At 52.9% G+C, this 15577-nt stretch overlaps 1 protein-coding gene across 1 annotated transcript in view; it reads right to left on the bottom strand.

The window, feature by feature from the left end:
• Positions 1 to 7868: 7868 nt before the first annotated feature.
• MYH9 (myosin heavy chain 9) overlaps positions 7869 to 15577 on the bottom strand; it is an 85151-nt gene continuing 77442 nt past the window's right edge. Inside the window, exons 32-41 of the mRNA XM_043882324.1 lie at positions 15291 to 15503; positions 14938 to 15150; positions 14486 to 14647; positions 13154 to 13282; positions 12224 to 12312; positions 11999 to 12122; positions 11640 to 11848; positions 10861 to 10969; positions 10584 to 10756; positions 7869 to 9421 (exon numbers count right to left, since the gene is read on the bottom strand). Coding sequence (XP_043738259.1) covers positions 9289 to 9421; positions 10584 to 10756; positions 10861 to 10969; positions 11640 to 11848; positions 11999 to 12122; positions 12224 to 12312; positions 13154 to 13282; positions 14486 to 14647; positions 14938 to 15150; positions 15291 to 15503 — 1554 coding nt within the window. The 3' untranslated portion in view covers positions 7869 to 9288. The remainder of the gene's footprint in view (positions 9422 to 10583; positions 10757 to 10860; positions 10970 to 11639; positions 11849 to 11998; positions 12123 to 12223; positions 12313 to 13153; positions 13283 to 14485; positions 14648 to 14937; positions 15151 to 15290; positions 15504 to 15577) is intronic.

Here is a 15577-nt window from a genome sequence, read left to right as displayed (position 1 = left end):
CCTAAGGCCTAGGCCTGTGCTGAGGGCCGGGGGCACAGAGGGAGGCAGCCTGTGTCTCTGCCCTCAGGAGAGGCCACCGTGGAGGCTGAGGCGGCCAGAGAAACTAACGGCTGTGGTACAGAGTGGAGGTCGGGTTCAGAGGACGTTGGTGACACGGTGGGGGGTACAACCCAGGAGGAGAGGATGGGAAGGCTGCCTTGTAAGGAGCGGGGAGCATGTCTGTGGGGACAGGGACTGTGCCAGGGCCTGAGGGAAGCCATGCTAGAAAGGAAGGGGACCCTCTCTGCCGTCAGATGTACTCCGGCCCTTGGTGGCAGAAGGGGAGGGAATCGGGTTCTAGGAAATCAGACTCTGATGTACCAGGGAGTGGAAAGCAAAATTCCCAAGGTTTCAGAAGAAAACAATGGACACCTGAAGTGATTGTTGAGGGGCCTCTGGTTAACCCTTGACCCCTCTCCGCTCCCACCTGCTCATTTTATGATCAAGTGTGTGTGGGTTTGAGAAGCAGAGACAGGCGGAGAGTTCAGGCGGGACCAGAGAGACTGGGGCTCGTTTGCTCAGCCCTTCGTCCCACAGAGAGTGGCCGGAGAGAGGCCCAGCCAGGTCCTCCTGCCAAGGGGCCCACTTGAGGCTGGGGTGTTGCCAAGGGCCACTGGGCTGGGCCTCACTGCACGGGTGACGCCTATAAAGGCCTCTCCTCTCACCGGCCCTCTCTGCAAGGCCCCCAGCTTTGCTTCCTCCAATTGCTAAGTGCTCGTGCTGCCAGGGAGAACCAGGGAAGCCTGAAAAGCAGATTCAGGCTCCCACCATTGAAGCTGAGTGAATGCGGTGGGGAGGGGGTGGGAGGGCTGTGCAGTTCAAAGCCTCCTCTCCGCTGCTGTGATATTAGGGCGCTTCCCACCCTCGGCCCTGGCCCAAGGCCATCAGCTCGGGAGAAATCCTGCCCAGAGTTACAATGCCCCAGCTACTTCACTTCCTGCTGCCATTAACCACATCTGCAGCCCATTCGAGAAAAATCTCCAGAAAGGCAATAACTATGTCTGCCAGTTCACCACACTATCCCCAGGGTCTCCACAGGTCTGGCACTCATTGGGGGCACAGTAAATGCCCCTCTTCCTTCCTTCAATTATTCACGTTAATTAGTCTATAGTGTGGCAGGCAGGTGCTAGGCTGAGACTTGGGCCTTTTAGACCTTTCTTCACTTTACAGCTGAGGAGAAGGAGACTCAGAGAGGTTAAGCGACTTGCCCAAGGTCACACAGCAGGCAACAGAGTGGATATTTGGACCTGATTCTTCTACCTGACCATTTTTCACTTGACCCAAAGTATTGCAGCATGAAAGTGTGGAGGCAAGAAGAGGGGGTGGCCTATTGGGGTGATGGCCAGAACAGCAGGAGATGAGGTGGGACAAATGGGCTGGGGCAGGGTTATGATGAGCATAGAGGGTCAAGGGAGGGACCCATAGGATTTGACCTTCATCTAGCAGGCCACAGGGACCAGGAGTTTGTTTCTGCTGCAGGTCCTTATTCAACTAAAGTAGTCTCAGGGAGGGGCTTGTCACAGTATTCAGTTTTCTCATCTGAAAAATGGTACAAATATATTGATGTTTTAGTAATCCCAGTGGAAAGTCTGAGTGAAACATACCAGGGCTAAAATCCGCATGTTTGTGTTTTTTGCAGTTTGTTTATTGTAGCTGATTCCTAGTATCATAGTGTCATGGCTGGAAAGATGCTTGATGTGATTCCAGCTTTCTTAAATTTACCAAGTAAGCCAGCATCTGTCTCCATCTGCCCTGGAGACAGCTGCATGTACCTTTGAAAAGAGTGCATTTTCTGCTGCTTTCAGACAGGAGGCTTTGTAAAGTCCATCTGGTCTAATGTGCCATTTAGGTCCTGTGTTTCCTTATTAATCTTCCGTCTAGATGATCTGTCCATTGGTGTAAGTGGAGTGTTAAAGTACCCCACTAGCTCAGATGGTAAAGAGTCTGCCTGCAATGCAGGAGACCCACGTTTGATCCCTGGGTTGGCAAGATCCCCTGAAGAAGGGAGTGGCTAGCCACTCCAGTATTCTTGCCTGGAGAATTCCATGGACAGAGAAGCCTGGTGGGCTACAGTCCATGGGGTCACAAAGAGTCAGATACGACTGAGCTACTAACACACACACATTATTTTGTTACTGTCAGTGTCTCCTTTTATGTCTGATAACTTTTGCCTTATATATGGAGGTGCTCCTGCATTGCATGCGTATAAATTTACAATTCTTATATCTTCTTCTTGGATTGAATCCTCAATCATATGTAGTGTCCTTCTCACTGCTATATTTAAAATGGATAACCAACAAGGACCTACTGCATAACACACAGAACTCTGTTGGATGTTATGTGGCAGTCTGGATGGGAGGGGAGTTTGGGAGAGAATGGATACCTGTATATGTATGGCTGAATCCCTTTGCTATTTACCTGAAACTATCACAACATTGCTGATTGGCTATACCTCAATACAAAATAAAAATTTTAAAAAATCATATGTAGTGTCCTTCTTTGTCTCTTGTAACAGTCTTTATTTCAAGGGCTATTTTGTCTGATATGAGTATTACTACTCCAGCTTTCTTTTTTATATGTATATAATTCTATTTATTCGTTTCTTTTACTTTTGGTTGTGCTGAGTCTTTGTTGCCGTGTGGGCTTTTCTCTAGTTGCAGCGAGTGGGGACAACTCACTAGTGGTGTGTAGGCTTCTCACTGTGGCAACTTCTCTTGTTGGGGGCCACAGGCTCTAGGGCACACGGGCTTCAGTGGGCTCTCGGACTCTCTAGGGCTCAATAGTTGTGATACACCAGCTTAGTTGCTTCACAGTATGTGGGATCTTCCCGGATCAGGTACTGAACCTGTGTCTCCTGCATTGGCAGGCAGATTCTTTACCACTGAGCCACCAGGGAAGCCCCCACACTCCAGCTTTCTTTTGCTTTCCATTTGCATGGAATACCTTTTTCCATCCCCTCACTTTCAGTCTATATGTGTCTCTAGACCTGACGTGGGTCTCTTGTAGACAGCACAAATATGGGTCTTATTTTTTAATCCATTCAGCCAATCTGTGTCTATTGGTGGAGCATTTAATCGGTTTGCATTCAAGGTAATTATTGAGACGAGTGTTCTTATTTTGTTGTTTTGAATTTAATAGGTCTTTCTTTCCCCTTTTCCTCTTTTGTTCTCTTATGATTTGATGACTGTCTTCAGTGTTGTGTTTTGATTCTTTTTTCTTTTTTGTGTGCAAACTCATTATAGATTTTTGATTTGTTACCCTTAGGTTTTGGTATAACAGTCTATATATATATAATCATTTTAAGGTGGTCTCTTAATTTCAAATTCATTTAAATACCTTGCATTTGTACCCTTCTCCTATCATGATTATTTGTTTTGATATCAAATATGATATGTGAATAGTTTCCTGCCTTTACTGTATGTTGGCAGTTACCAGTGAGCTTTTCCATTTCATATTTTTTCTTGATTCCTAATTGTGGTCTTTTTTTTTTCCCCTTGGGGAATTCTTTAGTATTTGTTGTAAAGCTGGATTGTTGGTATGAATCCTTTTAGCTTTTGCTTGTTTGTGAAGATTTTTACTTCTCCAACAAATCTGAATCAGAGCCTTGCTGGGAGGAGTACCCTTGGTTGTAGGTTTTCCCTATCATAACTTTAAATATACAGTGCCACTCCCATCTGGCCTGCAGGCTGTCTGCTAGAAAATTAGCTGATAGTCTTATGAATATTCCCTAGTATACACATATTCTTTCTCATAGTGATGCATCCTGAAACAGGTCTGTCTCTCCCGTCTCCCCTCAGACTGTGGCTCCTTGACAGCAGGGCTGTGCTTTCTTTTTTAAACTTTATTATTGTTGTTGTTTTGGCTGCACTGGGTCTTTGTTGTTGCGTGCAGGCTTTCTCCAGTCGCAGCGAGAAGGGCTACTCTCCATTGTGGTGTATGGGCTTCCCATTGCGGTGGCTTCTCTTGTTGCAGAGCATGGACTGAGTGCTTGTGGGGCACGGGCTCAGTGCCTCACAGCAAGTGGAATCTTCCCAGATCAGGGGTTGAATCCACGTCCCCTGCATGGGAAAGCAGATACCAAACTATCGGACCATCGGGGACGTCCTCCTAGTGTACTATTTGTAGCTTTTAATATTTTCTCTTTGCTTTTCATTTTTTTCAGTATAACTATTATGTGTCTCAGCATGTTCCTCCTTGGTTAATCCTGTATGGGACTGTCTATTTCTAAATTTCTGAAATTTGTATATTTATGTATATAGTGGGTGAGTTATGTTTCACTCTGAACTTGAGTAACTGTTACCTTTCCCATGTTAGGGAAGTTTTCAGCTGTTATCTCTTCAAATATTTTCTGAGGCCCTTTCTCTTCTTCTGGGAACCCTACAATGCAAATGTTGGTCCATCTGATATGGTCCCAAAAGTCCATTAAACTCTCATTTCTTTTCATTCTTTATTCTGCTTCACAGCAGTGGTTTCTATCTCTCTTCCAGCTCACTGATTCATTTTTTTGCCGTATTCTGCTATTGATTCTTTCTAGTGTATTTTTCATTTCAGTTATCATATTCTTCAACTCTGATAGTTTTTTATCTTTTCTAATTCTCTGCCAAAAAATTTCTTGTAACTTCTCATTCTCTTCATCCATTTTTTCCCCCAAGTTCTTGGATCATCTTTAGAATCATCACCCTGAACTCTTTCTTGGGTAGATTGCCTATCTTCACATCACTTAGTTCTTCTGGGATTTTATCTTGTTCCTTCATCTGGAAGGTATTTCTTTGCCATCTCATTTTGTTTCAATTTCTACTTGTATGTAGTGGGTGAGTTATGCTTCTCAGCTTTGGAGAATTGGCCCTTTGTAGATGTCCGGAGTCCCAGCAGTACACTCCCCTCTCCTCACCCAAGGGCCAGGAACCAGCTGGTGCAGGTAGTTCTGACCTGCGTTTGCACACTCACTTACAAGATGTTTTCTTGCTTCTGGTGTCTGCCCCCTGGTGGGTGAGGCTGGTGGAGAGGCTTGTGCAGGGTTCCTGCAGGGAGGGGCCGGGGTCTGCCCCCTGCTGAATGGAGCCAGGTCTCGGCCCTCTAGTGAGCAGGGCTGTGTCAAGAGGTGGCTGTGGGCTCAGGAAGTCTGGGAAACCTGTGTGCTGATGGGTGGGCCTGTGTTCCCACCCTGTTGGTTGTCTGGCCTGAGGATTTCTAGTAGCAAGGTGAGATCAGGTCTCAGTGCCAAGGACCCAAGATACCTGCCTGCAGCGAGTTCACATAGGTGAACACTCCCCGCTATGTGCACCACCAGATTTTATGACCCCAGAGAGAGCCACAACTCCCCCCACCTCCCCAGGAGATCCTCCAAGACCAGCAGGTCTGGCCCAGGCTCCTATGGAGTCACTGCTTTTGCCCTGGGTCCTGGTGTGTGACATCTTGTGTGCATCCTCCAAGAGTGGAGTCTTTCCCTCAGTCCTGTGGAGCTCCTACAATCAAGCCCCACTGACCTAAAGCCAAATGATCTGGAGGTTCTTCCTCCTGATGCCAGACCCCCATGCTGGGGAGACTGGTGTAGGGCTCAGAGCTCTCGCTCCTGAAGGAGGACTTCTCCAATATAATTACTCTCCAGTTTGTGACGTGCTCACCTGGGTGAGATGGGATTTGACTATACTGTGAGCGCACACCTTCTACTGTCTCATGATTTCTCCTAATTTAGGTCTTTGGGTGTATAATTTTTTTTTTTTTTTTTTTTTTGGGTAGATTCCAGTCTTTTTTTAATCAATAGCTGTTCAGCAGTTAGTCGTGATTTTTGGTGTGCTTCTGAGAGGAGGTGAGTTCAAGGTCATTCTACTTTACCAACGTGTCTCCCTTCCAGTGGTTCATCGATTTTAATTATCCACATGCCCATCCTTTCATTCCCATTAGTAGTCAAGATTTAACTGATAAACTAATTTCTGAAAACAGACTCTTCCAATACCAGAAATCACCAGTATCACTGGCAAAGCCCACTAGGGTCCCCAGGAAAAATAAGATGGAATCTAGGTGATAAGGCCTACCCTCTTCTTTTGTGATTTGTGGTTTCACTTGTGTACAGAGGGCCCGGTGCAGTATATTGCACTTAACACATTGGATTCACATTCTCAGCACAGAACCACTGAGCCAGACACTTGCCAGCCATGTGCAGAAGCCGGCTTTTGTGCTCATAACCATAGTCTGGATGCAAGATCTGGAATTTTCTGGAAAAAATAAGCAACTGAGCAGAGTTAGGGATGAAGTCTCTAACACCAGCAATCAGAGACCAGTGGGAAAGTTGATGGCTCAGTGGAGGCAAATGAAGAGGTGAGCACTTGTGGGAACCAGGGTGGACGGTCCACTTGAAGGGCCAGCAGCGAGGAGGGATGCACAGGGGGAACAAGAGAGGCTGGATGAGAGAATGCATTAGTATGCTTTAGGCTCCACAGACACACGTGGATGCCTGGAGAGGGAGCAAGGACCCCTCCCTTCCACAGGGCACTTTGGAATCTGTAGACCCCGGGCTCTCATGCTCGGGCATGGTGGGTGGTCAGGCAGCCCTGGGGCCTGCTCCCTCCCCTTGATGTGCAGAGGTGGGCACCATCCAGTACTTCCCATGCACAAGGAGAACAGCCAATCCACAGGACCTTAAGGGGGAGAACTAACATTTGTGGGTCCTGTAGTGAGTTAAATGGCAGCTCCCCAAAAAGTATGTCCACGACCTAATCTCTGCAACTGTGTATTGACCTTAGGTGGAAAAAGGTCTCTGAAAATCCTTTAAGTGAAATACCTTGAGATCAACATTGATTACCTAAATCCAGTAACTAGCATCCTTATAAGAGACACAGAGAGTCGGTGGAGAAGGCCAGGAAGAGACAGGGGCAGGATGGAGGCGTGCAGCCACAGCCAAGGAACGCTGCAGCCTCCACCAGCTGGGAGAGGCAGGGAGGGACCCCAGAACTTCTATGGGAGTGGGCCCCACTGACAGGAAGAAGGGCCCCAGACACCAGTGCTGGCCCCCCACTCACCTCTCCCATCACCTCCTGCCACTCCCTTCCCAGGGCCTGAAAGTACACCTGCTCAGAGGCTGGACAGGTCAGCTGCTGGAGGCCTAGCAAGCATCCGGTCTAAGAGCCTGCAGCTCTCCTGAGCAACCAGGCCGGCCAAACAGTGACCTGGGTTGAGGGGGAGAGGGGGCCTGCATGCAGATAGGCTGCTAGAGTCCACATCTTGAATCAAGTGCAAGCCCAATCCCTTCTCTAAGGAGAGCCTTTTTCTCCCTCCCCTCTTGCCTGCAACTGCAGGGACATCTGTCTTTACTGCCCTCACACTCCCAGTGCCTGGTGACGGGCCTGGTTTACACCCAGCCTTTGTTGAAAGAATGAAGAAACAAAAGCTACAGTCCTATGGATAGCCTCTGCCCCAGCACCCACAGGCTTAGGCACCAACTCCCTCATTCCTGCTTCTACAGCCCCCAGGACGAACCTCCAAAGGGCAGGCTTTGCCTTGTCTGATGACTAAGGAACCTTCTAGAAGCTGGCATCTCTATCCCCTGAGCCAGCTCAGTGTCCAGCACGTAGTAGGTGCTCAGTAAATGAAAGGAGCCAAGATTTATAAGACATTTGTAGCATCCTTGAATCTGGCCAGCCTGCCTTTCTGCATGACCACCACCCCCTAGTAAAGCCTGGGCCCCAACCGTGCTGCACTCCTGGAAGCTTCCGGAAGTCACACAAAGGAGGTACCTGCTGCAGAATCGAAGCACAGTTCCCCCAGGGGCCCAGACACAGTGCCTTCCAGGCCACCTGCTCCAGCGCACAGACAGCCCCCAGACACGTGGCTCGTAGCACAAGGATCTCTTTATTGTGACGCTCAGTGGAAAACATCTGTAAACCAGCTCACTGTAGTGGTGACAGCCGCAACCATGCTAAGGCACTTTCATTATATAAAAAAGGGCGGGGGTGGGAGTTCTGTCCACTCCTTTGTGACAGCGACTGGGACCTGAATTCAGAGCTTTTTAGGCATATGTAGCTTTAATATATCTTCATGATTTCTTGAGAGTTTGTTTCCTTAAAAGAAAAAAAAAAAAATGCCTTCTTTGCCATAAGTAAGTCTAAATGCAGCATATACAAAATAGTTAGGAATACAAGGAAATTCAGCCACCAGTGTAGACCAGTGTAGGACAAGCTATTCTCTTCTAGACGTGCTTCTGAAGGAAAGGCAGTGATAAAGACTGGGAATTTTACCACTTATTACAGTGAGAGGGAGAAAAGACAACAATGTTTTCTTTCTCTTTTAAAAATGTCTGTGCAGACGGCAGCGTCTTGAGTTATACTGAGTCAACGGTGCTGATCAACTACCCTCGGGCCCAGTCCTGGCCCTTTCTACTGCTCTGGCTGTCAGACTCGGGACAAGTCCCTTAACCATTAAATATATTTGGTCCCCAAGAGTGTTGGGAGAGGCCACTGCTGGCCTTTCCAGCCTGGCCCCTAGGCCCTGCCTGCTCGGCCAAACAGCCCTGCTGCGGCAGGGATGGCTTGCCCTGGGCCAGGGAGGGGAAGGGGTCATCATTGCACTTGAGACATTAGAGAAGCAGGAAGGGGACAGGGGCGCTGCCCAGCGGGGTGGGGAGGAAGGCCCTTCGCTCCCCGCCCCTGGCATCCTGTGCCCTGCACAGAGGTGGACCCCCTGGGTCCGCTCATGTTGGACCACCCAGAGTCCACGGGAGCAGGGGCCGGTGGGGCAGAGGGTGTGAGGTCACCGAGTGTGATTGCCAACAGCAAAGGAGAGAGGGAAGAGCTGGTGGCAGAGGCGGCGGGAGGTGACAACTCTTCTGGGGCGCTGGGCTAGCGAAACTCCTTAGTCTGAAGAAAAATAGATTCATAGAAAACTCTCTTGCCCATCCCCGGAGGCCTGCTCCTGCCCTCCTCGCCTCACCATCTTGTGCTCTGTGGCGAGAGGGCGGGAAATCCGGCTGGTCGCTCTGTCCCTGGGCCCGGGCCCAGGACCCTGACTCTTTGGTATCAGATTCGGGGTGGGGGTGGGAGGGGAGCAGGGGGGCCGCAGCAGAGGAAACCGAACGCCCTCAGGGAGGCCTGGGGGACGGGCGGGGTGGTGAGGTGGGCCTGAGGTCCCCGGCCTGGGGGGACAAGGTGGGGTCACAGTCACAGCAGTCCCAAGAGGGAGGGGGGGTGCTGTGGGGGCTGGGGGGGGGAGGAGGAGTCGCCGATGTCCGTCTCCGGGCAGCAGGAGAAGAGCCGGCTACTCGGCAGCTTTGGCCTCGGCAGCTTTGGCCTCAGCCCCGTCGGCTTTGCCATCCACCTCATCGTCCGAGCAGTCGCCGGCACCTTTCCGGGCCACTCGGCGGGGCACAACGAACGGCAGGTCCCCACGCCTGCGGGCAGAAGCAGCGGTTAGCAGGGCTGGCCCGGCGGCCACAGCACAACTCATGTGTTGCAAAGCAACCTCAGAGGAAGACTAGCTCCTGACATCCCACGGGGAGAAGCAATGGGGGGCCTTGAGGGCAGGGCAGGAGGGCTCACGAAAAGGGGGTGACTGAAGCTTCCTGCTTTCAGCCCAAACACCAGCAAAAAACTGTCAGGTAGTAAAGGCTGATTAAAAGGAGGCACAGTGGTAAAGAATCCATCTGCCAATGCAGGAAATATGGGAGACACGGGTTCGATCCCTGGATGGGGAAGATCCCCTGGACAAGGAAATGGCAACCCACTCCAGTATTGTTGCCTACAGAATCCCACGGACAGAGGAGCCTGGTGGGCTACAGTCCATGGGGTCACAAAGAGTCAGGCACGACTGAGCGACTGAACAACAGAAGGAGGCGCAAGAGCAGACGGAGCCAGCTCTGCAAAACACCACCTCTGGTCACACTTGGTACCAAACAGGGGAGACCAGGAGCCACTGGCCGACAGTGCAGTGTACACAAGCAGGCATCTCCTCCAGCCCGGGATAGGAGAACCAGCAACACACACAGACTAGACTGTTGCTTTTATGCTTTAAAAAAAAAAAAGGATCACTGGGAAAAGGAGGTCAGCAATGAGAATCTCGACCAAAAAGGCCCTCTGCCTCAACCATTTCATGCTGCCTGATCAGGACACTCCTTGGAGAAACGCCAAGCAGCCCTCTCCACCTGATCAGGGTTGGAAGATTGACCTGAGCTGTGCCAGGGACTAGCTGGGTGGCCTTGAGCAACTTCTAGTTCACAAAACCTGAGAACATTCTCATCGGGTTTAAAGACTGTGACAGGAGCAGACTTTTCAGACAGGATGGGAATCAATCACCCAGAGAGATTATTAAAAAGGCTGGGCTGCAGCCTAGGAGGCCGAAGAACCAGGAAGGGCTCTCTGAAAAGCACCTTTCTGGCATCAGAAAGTGCCCTGCCCACTGACAGGGCTGAGAAAGGGCACTGAGTTTACAAGAGCCTCATGGTCAGAATTCTGCTTTTCGGGACAAAGGAACTTTTTGGAGGAGAAAGGGTCAAGCGGCAGGGTGGGTGTAGGTGAGGGGGTGGGGTGGGGAGGAGGGCGGTTGGCGGGGCTCACCTGAGCTTGTTCTTGAGGGAGCTGACCTCGCGGTTCATGGCATCCGCCGTCTCAGTGGCATCCTCCAGCTCGCGCTGCAGTTTCCTGCGGGAAGCATTGGCCCGCTGGGCCTCCTCCTCCGCCTCCTCCAGCTGCCGCTTGAGCTGCTTCAGGCGGGTGGATGCCTTGTCCGCCTGGGGAGATGCAAGGCCAGGGGCCCAAGTCAGACCTCCACATACCGGTGGCATATCCCGCTCTTAGCTGCCTCAGGGCAGGGCCCTGCTCCACCCCAGCTCACCTGGTCCTTGTACTGCTCGGCATTCCTCCGCTCGTCATCCACCTGCAGCAGCACATCCTTCAGCTTCTTCTCGGCCCGACGCACCTGCTTGCAGGCTGCCTGGCGCTCCCTGTGAGGCACGAATACAGTGACTCAGGGGGACCCGCTCTTTTGGAGGGTTTGGTGGACAAATCCACAAACTGGGCCACCCATGTCTGGGTCTCACTGGCCTGTCCCCTGTAGGGAGGCCCAGATCATTGCTCTTATAAAGGCATTAGAATTAGCCCCATTTCACAGATAAGAGGAAACTGAGGTTCAAGGAAGTGACCCATCTCAGAGAGCATATATAAAGCTAGAAAAAAAGAATGACACCCCTTATGACCCAGGTTCAATCCCTGGGTTGGGAAGGTCCCTTGGAGAAGGGAATGGCAACCCACTCCAATACTCTTGCCTGGAGAATCCCAGGGACAGAAGAGCCTGGTGGGCTACAATCCATGGGGTCGCAAAGAGTCGGACACGACTGAGCGACTTTCGCTTCCCCCCTAAAGAAGTCTGTCTTGCTGAGCCCATAGGTGGGCTGCCCAGGGAGTGGGAACCACCACCTCTCTCTGATTCAGCCCTGAGAGAGCCACCAGGCCCAACTTTAGAAATGGGTCATGGGCTCCTCTTCAAACTCCAAAGCCCTAGCAAAAGGCCCCAGGGAAAAAGATGAGAGCCCCGTTAGGATGGGGGGAAACAGCGTCAGGGACGGACACAGAGGGCCCGCAGATGGTGCTGGGTGAGGGGCGAGGGGCACCCACTTGGTCTCGTTGTCCAGCTGCTCCTCCAGCTGTGCAATCTTGGCCTCCAGGGCAGTGATGGAGGCCTTGTACTTGGACTTGACGGTGCCCTCCATCTCCTGCAGCTTGACCTTGAGCTCCTTGTTCTGGCGCTCCAGCTGCTGCCTCGCGTTCTCGTTCTTCTGGGTGTGGCTGCGCTCCAGGTTCAGGTCGGTGTTGAGCTGGTCGATCTGTGGGAAGAAGGGCTGGTGAGCTCAAGGAAGGCGGGGACCCTCATCACCAGACCCTCCTGGAAGAGGGAGCTGCCCAGTGGGAAGGGTTCAGAAGCATCGGATGGCTTCTGCTGGGGCGCCCGTGTGGAGTGAGGCCCGGCTGCCCACCTGCAGGTTCGCCTTCTTCAGCCTGTCGTTCACCAGCTCCGTGTTGCCCTGCTCCTCCTCCAGCTCCTCCTCCAGCTGTGCGATGCGGGCCTCCAGCCGCCGCTTCTCCTCCAACGCCAGGGCACTGGGGAGGGTGGAGAAAGCGAAGAGCGGCTAAGCCGGAGCAGGGAGCCCCCACACCCGCCACCTCCCCCAGTGGAACACGCCACGCTTGCCCCGGCTCACCCCTTGCCGCTGCTGTTGGCTATCTCGTCGGCCAGTTCGTCCCGTTCCTGCTGGGCTTGGCGCTTGGCGCGCTCGGCGGCTGCCAGCTCCTGCCGTGGGAACCCGGAATGTGACCCACAGGGGCCCCCACAGCCGACAGCACCCCCTCTCCGTTCCCAGTACTCTGAGCCCCTGGCCTCCTCTTCTCAAACCCCTTTCCCAGGCCTGCCTCCTCCATGACGCCCATTCTCATGAGCCCCTCTGAGGTCACAGCTTAGGTACCATATGTTTACACAGCCCCCATATCTAAGGCTAAAAACTAAGCCAGAGGTATTGTAGTAAATAAGAAATCACCCTGGTCTGATGGAACACTGGTCCCTCTGCTTTCCAACGAGACAGGAAGCAGGGGCAACAGGACAGAGATGTGAGTTAAGGCCAGGGTGCCAGGGCTCTGAAAGCCAGAAGGGGAGAGGGCTTCACCCTGAGGCTGAGGCGGCCTCGCCAGAAACCCACAGGTGCAGGAGGGCACAGCCAGTCGTGACAGGAAGCCTGGCTACCTGGCCCAGCACCCTCTCTGCAGAAGATGGCCTAGAGCCTGGGGAATGCTTTCACAACCAGCCTCACATGAGGCAAGAGGCCGCCAGGGGATGTTCAGAGCAGGAAGCCTCTGGGAGGGCCCCCTGCTCCCCAGGCGCCAGGTCACAGTGGGCAGCGGTGGTTACCACAGAGCCCCATCTTGTGCAAGGGAGTCAGCCCCAAATGGTGACAGTTTAATTCACACACAATTTAATCCCACTTAAATGAAACCTTGCAGGGCTACCTTTCAGAAAATAAGAACCAGCCCTGCCCACGCCTGGAGCTTGGCCCAGGCCTTCCCTGGGGACTCAGGCTGGTGCGTGGAGGCTCTGGGCTGCCCCCTGCTGGTCAGAGGGCACAATGCACCCGGCCCACCTCCTGCAGCTGGATCATCTCCGCCTCCATGCCTTTCAGCTTCTTCTCGTTCTCCTTGGCCTGCGCCAGGATCTCCTCGCGGGAGGCGCGCGTGTCGTCCAGCTCCCGCATGTAGTCCTTCATCTGGGCCTGGGGGCGGGGAGGAGAGGCTTGGCACCACCCCCCACACACCAGAGGACGCCGCACCCATGGGGACCGGTGGCTGGTTCTCGGCCTGTGCCCACATTCAGCTCAGTTATCACAGGGCAGGATGAAGACAAAACGTCTCTGTCCTACACCACTGACAGTCTTCCGATCGTTAGGATTTACAAAGGACACCTGTGGCAGCGTCAGGCCCTGGGTGTGTGCTAGTCCACCTGCATTTCTGTTTACTTTCTCCACTTCTGGTTGACTTGGATCCCAAGCTCCAGGTCAAGGGCTGCCTGCCAGGTTAGCCCCAACCACAAGACATAAGCCTATGTCCTTTGTTCTCCTGTGATTCATTTTAACTCTAAAGATCTTGGAAAATACTTTTATCCCCCCTTTTCTTTTGTAGGTAAATCCCAAACTGGGATTCCCCAGGCCCAAGGGTACAATACAAGCCTTGTTGTGTGTGGCCAGGTGGTACCAGCTAAACCACCACCATCAATGCATCTACGGCCTACGACCTTGCCAGCACCAGATGTTGACATGTGCTATTGTTGCTGGTTTGCGGGATATAATGAGGCATCTCAGAGCTGGTTGTTTTTTTTTTTTTAACTTGTTATTTTTAATTACTGACAAGGCCAAGCAGGTGTTCTGTTTCTGGAGTGCTGCACTGATTCATCAGCTTGGAACCTTCTGTCACTGTCCATTAAGGCTGGACTGAGTCATGTCTGGCTTATTCTAGAAAACTGCCACTAAGTGACTAAGTGACTATAATGCCATTGCACTTTTAGCTTCACATTTGTTACTTTGTTTAAGGTGAAGTCAACAATTTTTGACTACTGCAAGTTTGCTTCTGACTATAATATTTTGTCTCCACTCAGCCTCTGGGTCTCCATCTGCATAGTAGTAGTAGTGTTAGCCTCTCAGTCGTGTCCGTCTCTTTGTGACCCCATGGACTGTAGCCCGCCAGGCTCCTCTGTCCATGGAATTCTCCAGGCAAGAATACTGCAGTGGGTAGCCATTCCCTTCTCCAGGAGATCTTTCCCACCCAGGGATCGAACACAGGTCTCCCGCCCTGCAGGCAGATTCACTGCGCCACACTTCAAGGTGGCACTTCCCAGCACTCACAGGCCAGCCCAGCAGCATCCAGCCCGTGCTGGGCCCAATGCTGCCGCGTGCGGCTGGATCAGACCAGCCTGAGCTCACCTGCAGCTTCCGCAGCTGCTTGATGGCTTCTTCCCGGTTCTTGTTGGCCGAGTCGATGTGGGCCTCCAGGTCCTTCAAGTCCATCTCCAGCTTCTTCCGAGCAGCCACAGCTATCGAGCGCTGCTTCCTCTCATCCTCCAGCTCGGCCTCCATCTCCCGCACCTGGGGAGGTGCTGACAGCTCAGGGGGCCGGATGGACCCAAAGACACCGCCTCAGCTCAGGGCCCAGCTGGGGCTTGGTCCAGTCCCAGGGAGTCCACAGGGCCTCCAGGGAAAGTGAGGATTACTGACCACAAAACCCTGGTAGAGGGGGGTCACCAACCTCCGGGCAGAGAACTAGGACGCGAGGACGTGGAGGACACTCCCACAGACCAGTGGAAGGAGAAAGGAGCCCCCAGACTCTGGGGCACTCCTGCCCGCTTCTGCCCAGGGAGTGGGCAGGCCCTCCGCACCTGTTTGACCAGCTGCTTTTTCTTCTCCTCGCTCTGCTCGTCACGGCCCTGCAGGTCCCGCTCAAACTGGGCCTTCATGGCCTGCAGGTTGACCTCCAGCCGCAGCTTGGCGTCCTCTGTGGCCTGCAGCTCATCCTCCAGCTCCTCGAGCTGCGTCTTCATCTCCTCCACCTGCTGCTCCAGGGCCCGCTTGGACTTCTCCAGCTCATGGACCTGTCACCAGGGGCCCCAGTCAGGACCAGAGGGGTACGAGGCCCCCAGGTCCCTGGCTCCAGTGTCTGTGAGGCCCTAACTCTTGGTGTTCAGAGGCCGCCCCCCCACCCTGAGAGCCGGCCGCAGGCTCCGGGACTCACGCTCTTGCCCACATCATCCTTGGAGCTCATGAGGTCTTCCATCTCAGTGCGGAACTGCTTGTTGAGCCGCTCCAGTTCCGCCTTCTGCTCCATGGCCTCTTCCAGCGCCCGGGCCAGAGACAGTGCCTTGGTCTCCTTCTCCCGGGCCTCCGCCTCTGCCCGGTCACGCTCCTCTGCATACTTGGCAGAGATGGTCTTCTCCTCGGCCAGGAGCTGGGGGGATAGGCGGGCACCATGAGTGCAAGCAACGGGCTCTCGGAAAGGGTCAGAGCCTGACAGACAACAGC

The sequence above is a fragment of the Cervus elaphus genome, chromosome 22 (assembly GCF_910594005.1).
Source record: "Cervus elaphus chromosome 22, mCerEla1.1, whole genome shotgun sequence".
NCBI classification, from domain to species: Eukaryota; Metazoa; Chordata; class Mammalia; order Artiodactyla; family Cervidae; genus Cervus; species Cervus elaphus.
The sequence above is the reverse complement of the archived record's forward strand: the minus strand, read 5'-3'. Positions and strand labels throughout refer to the sequence as shown.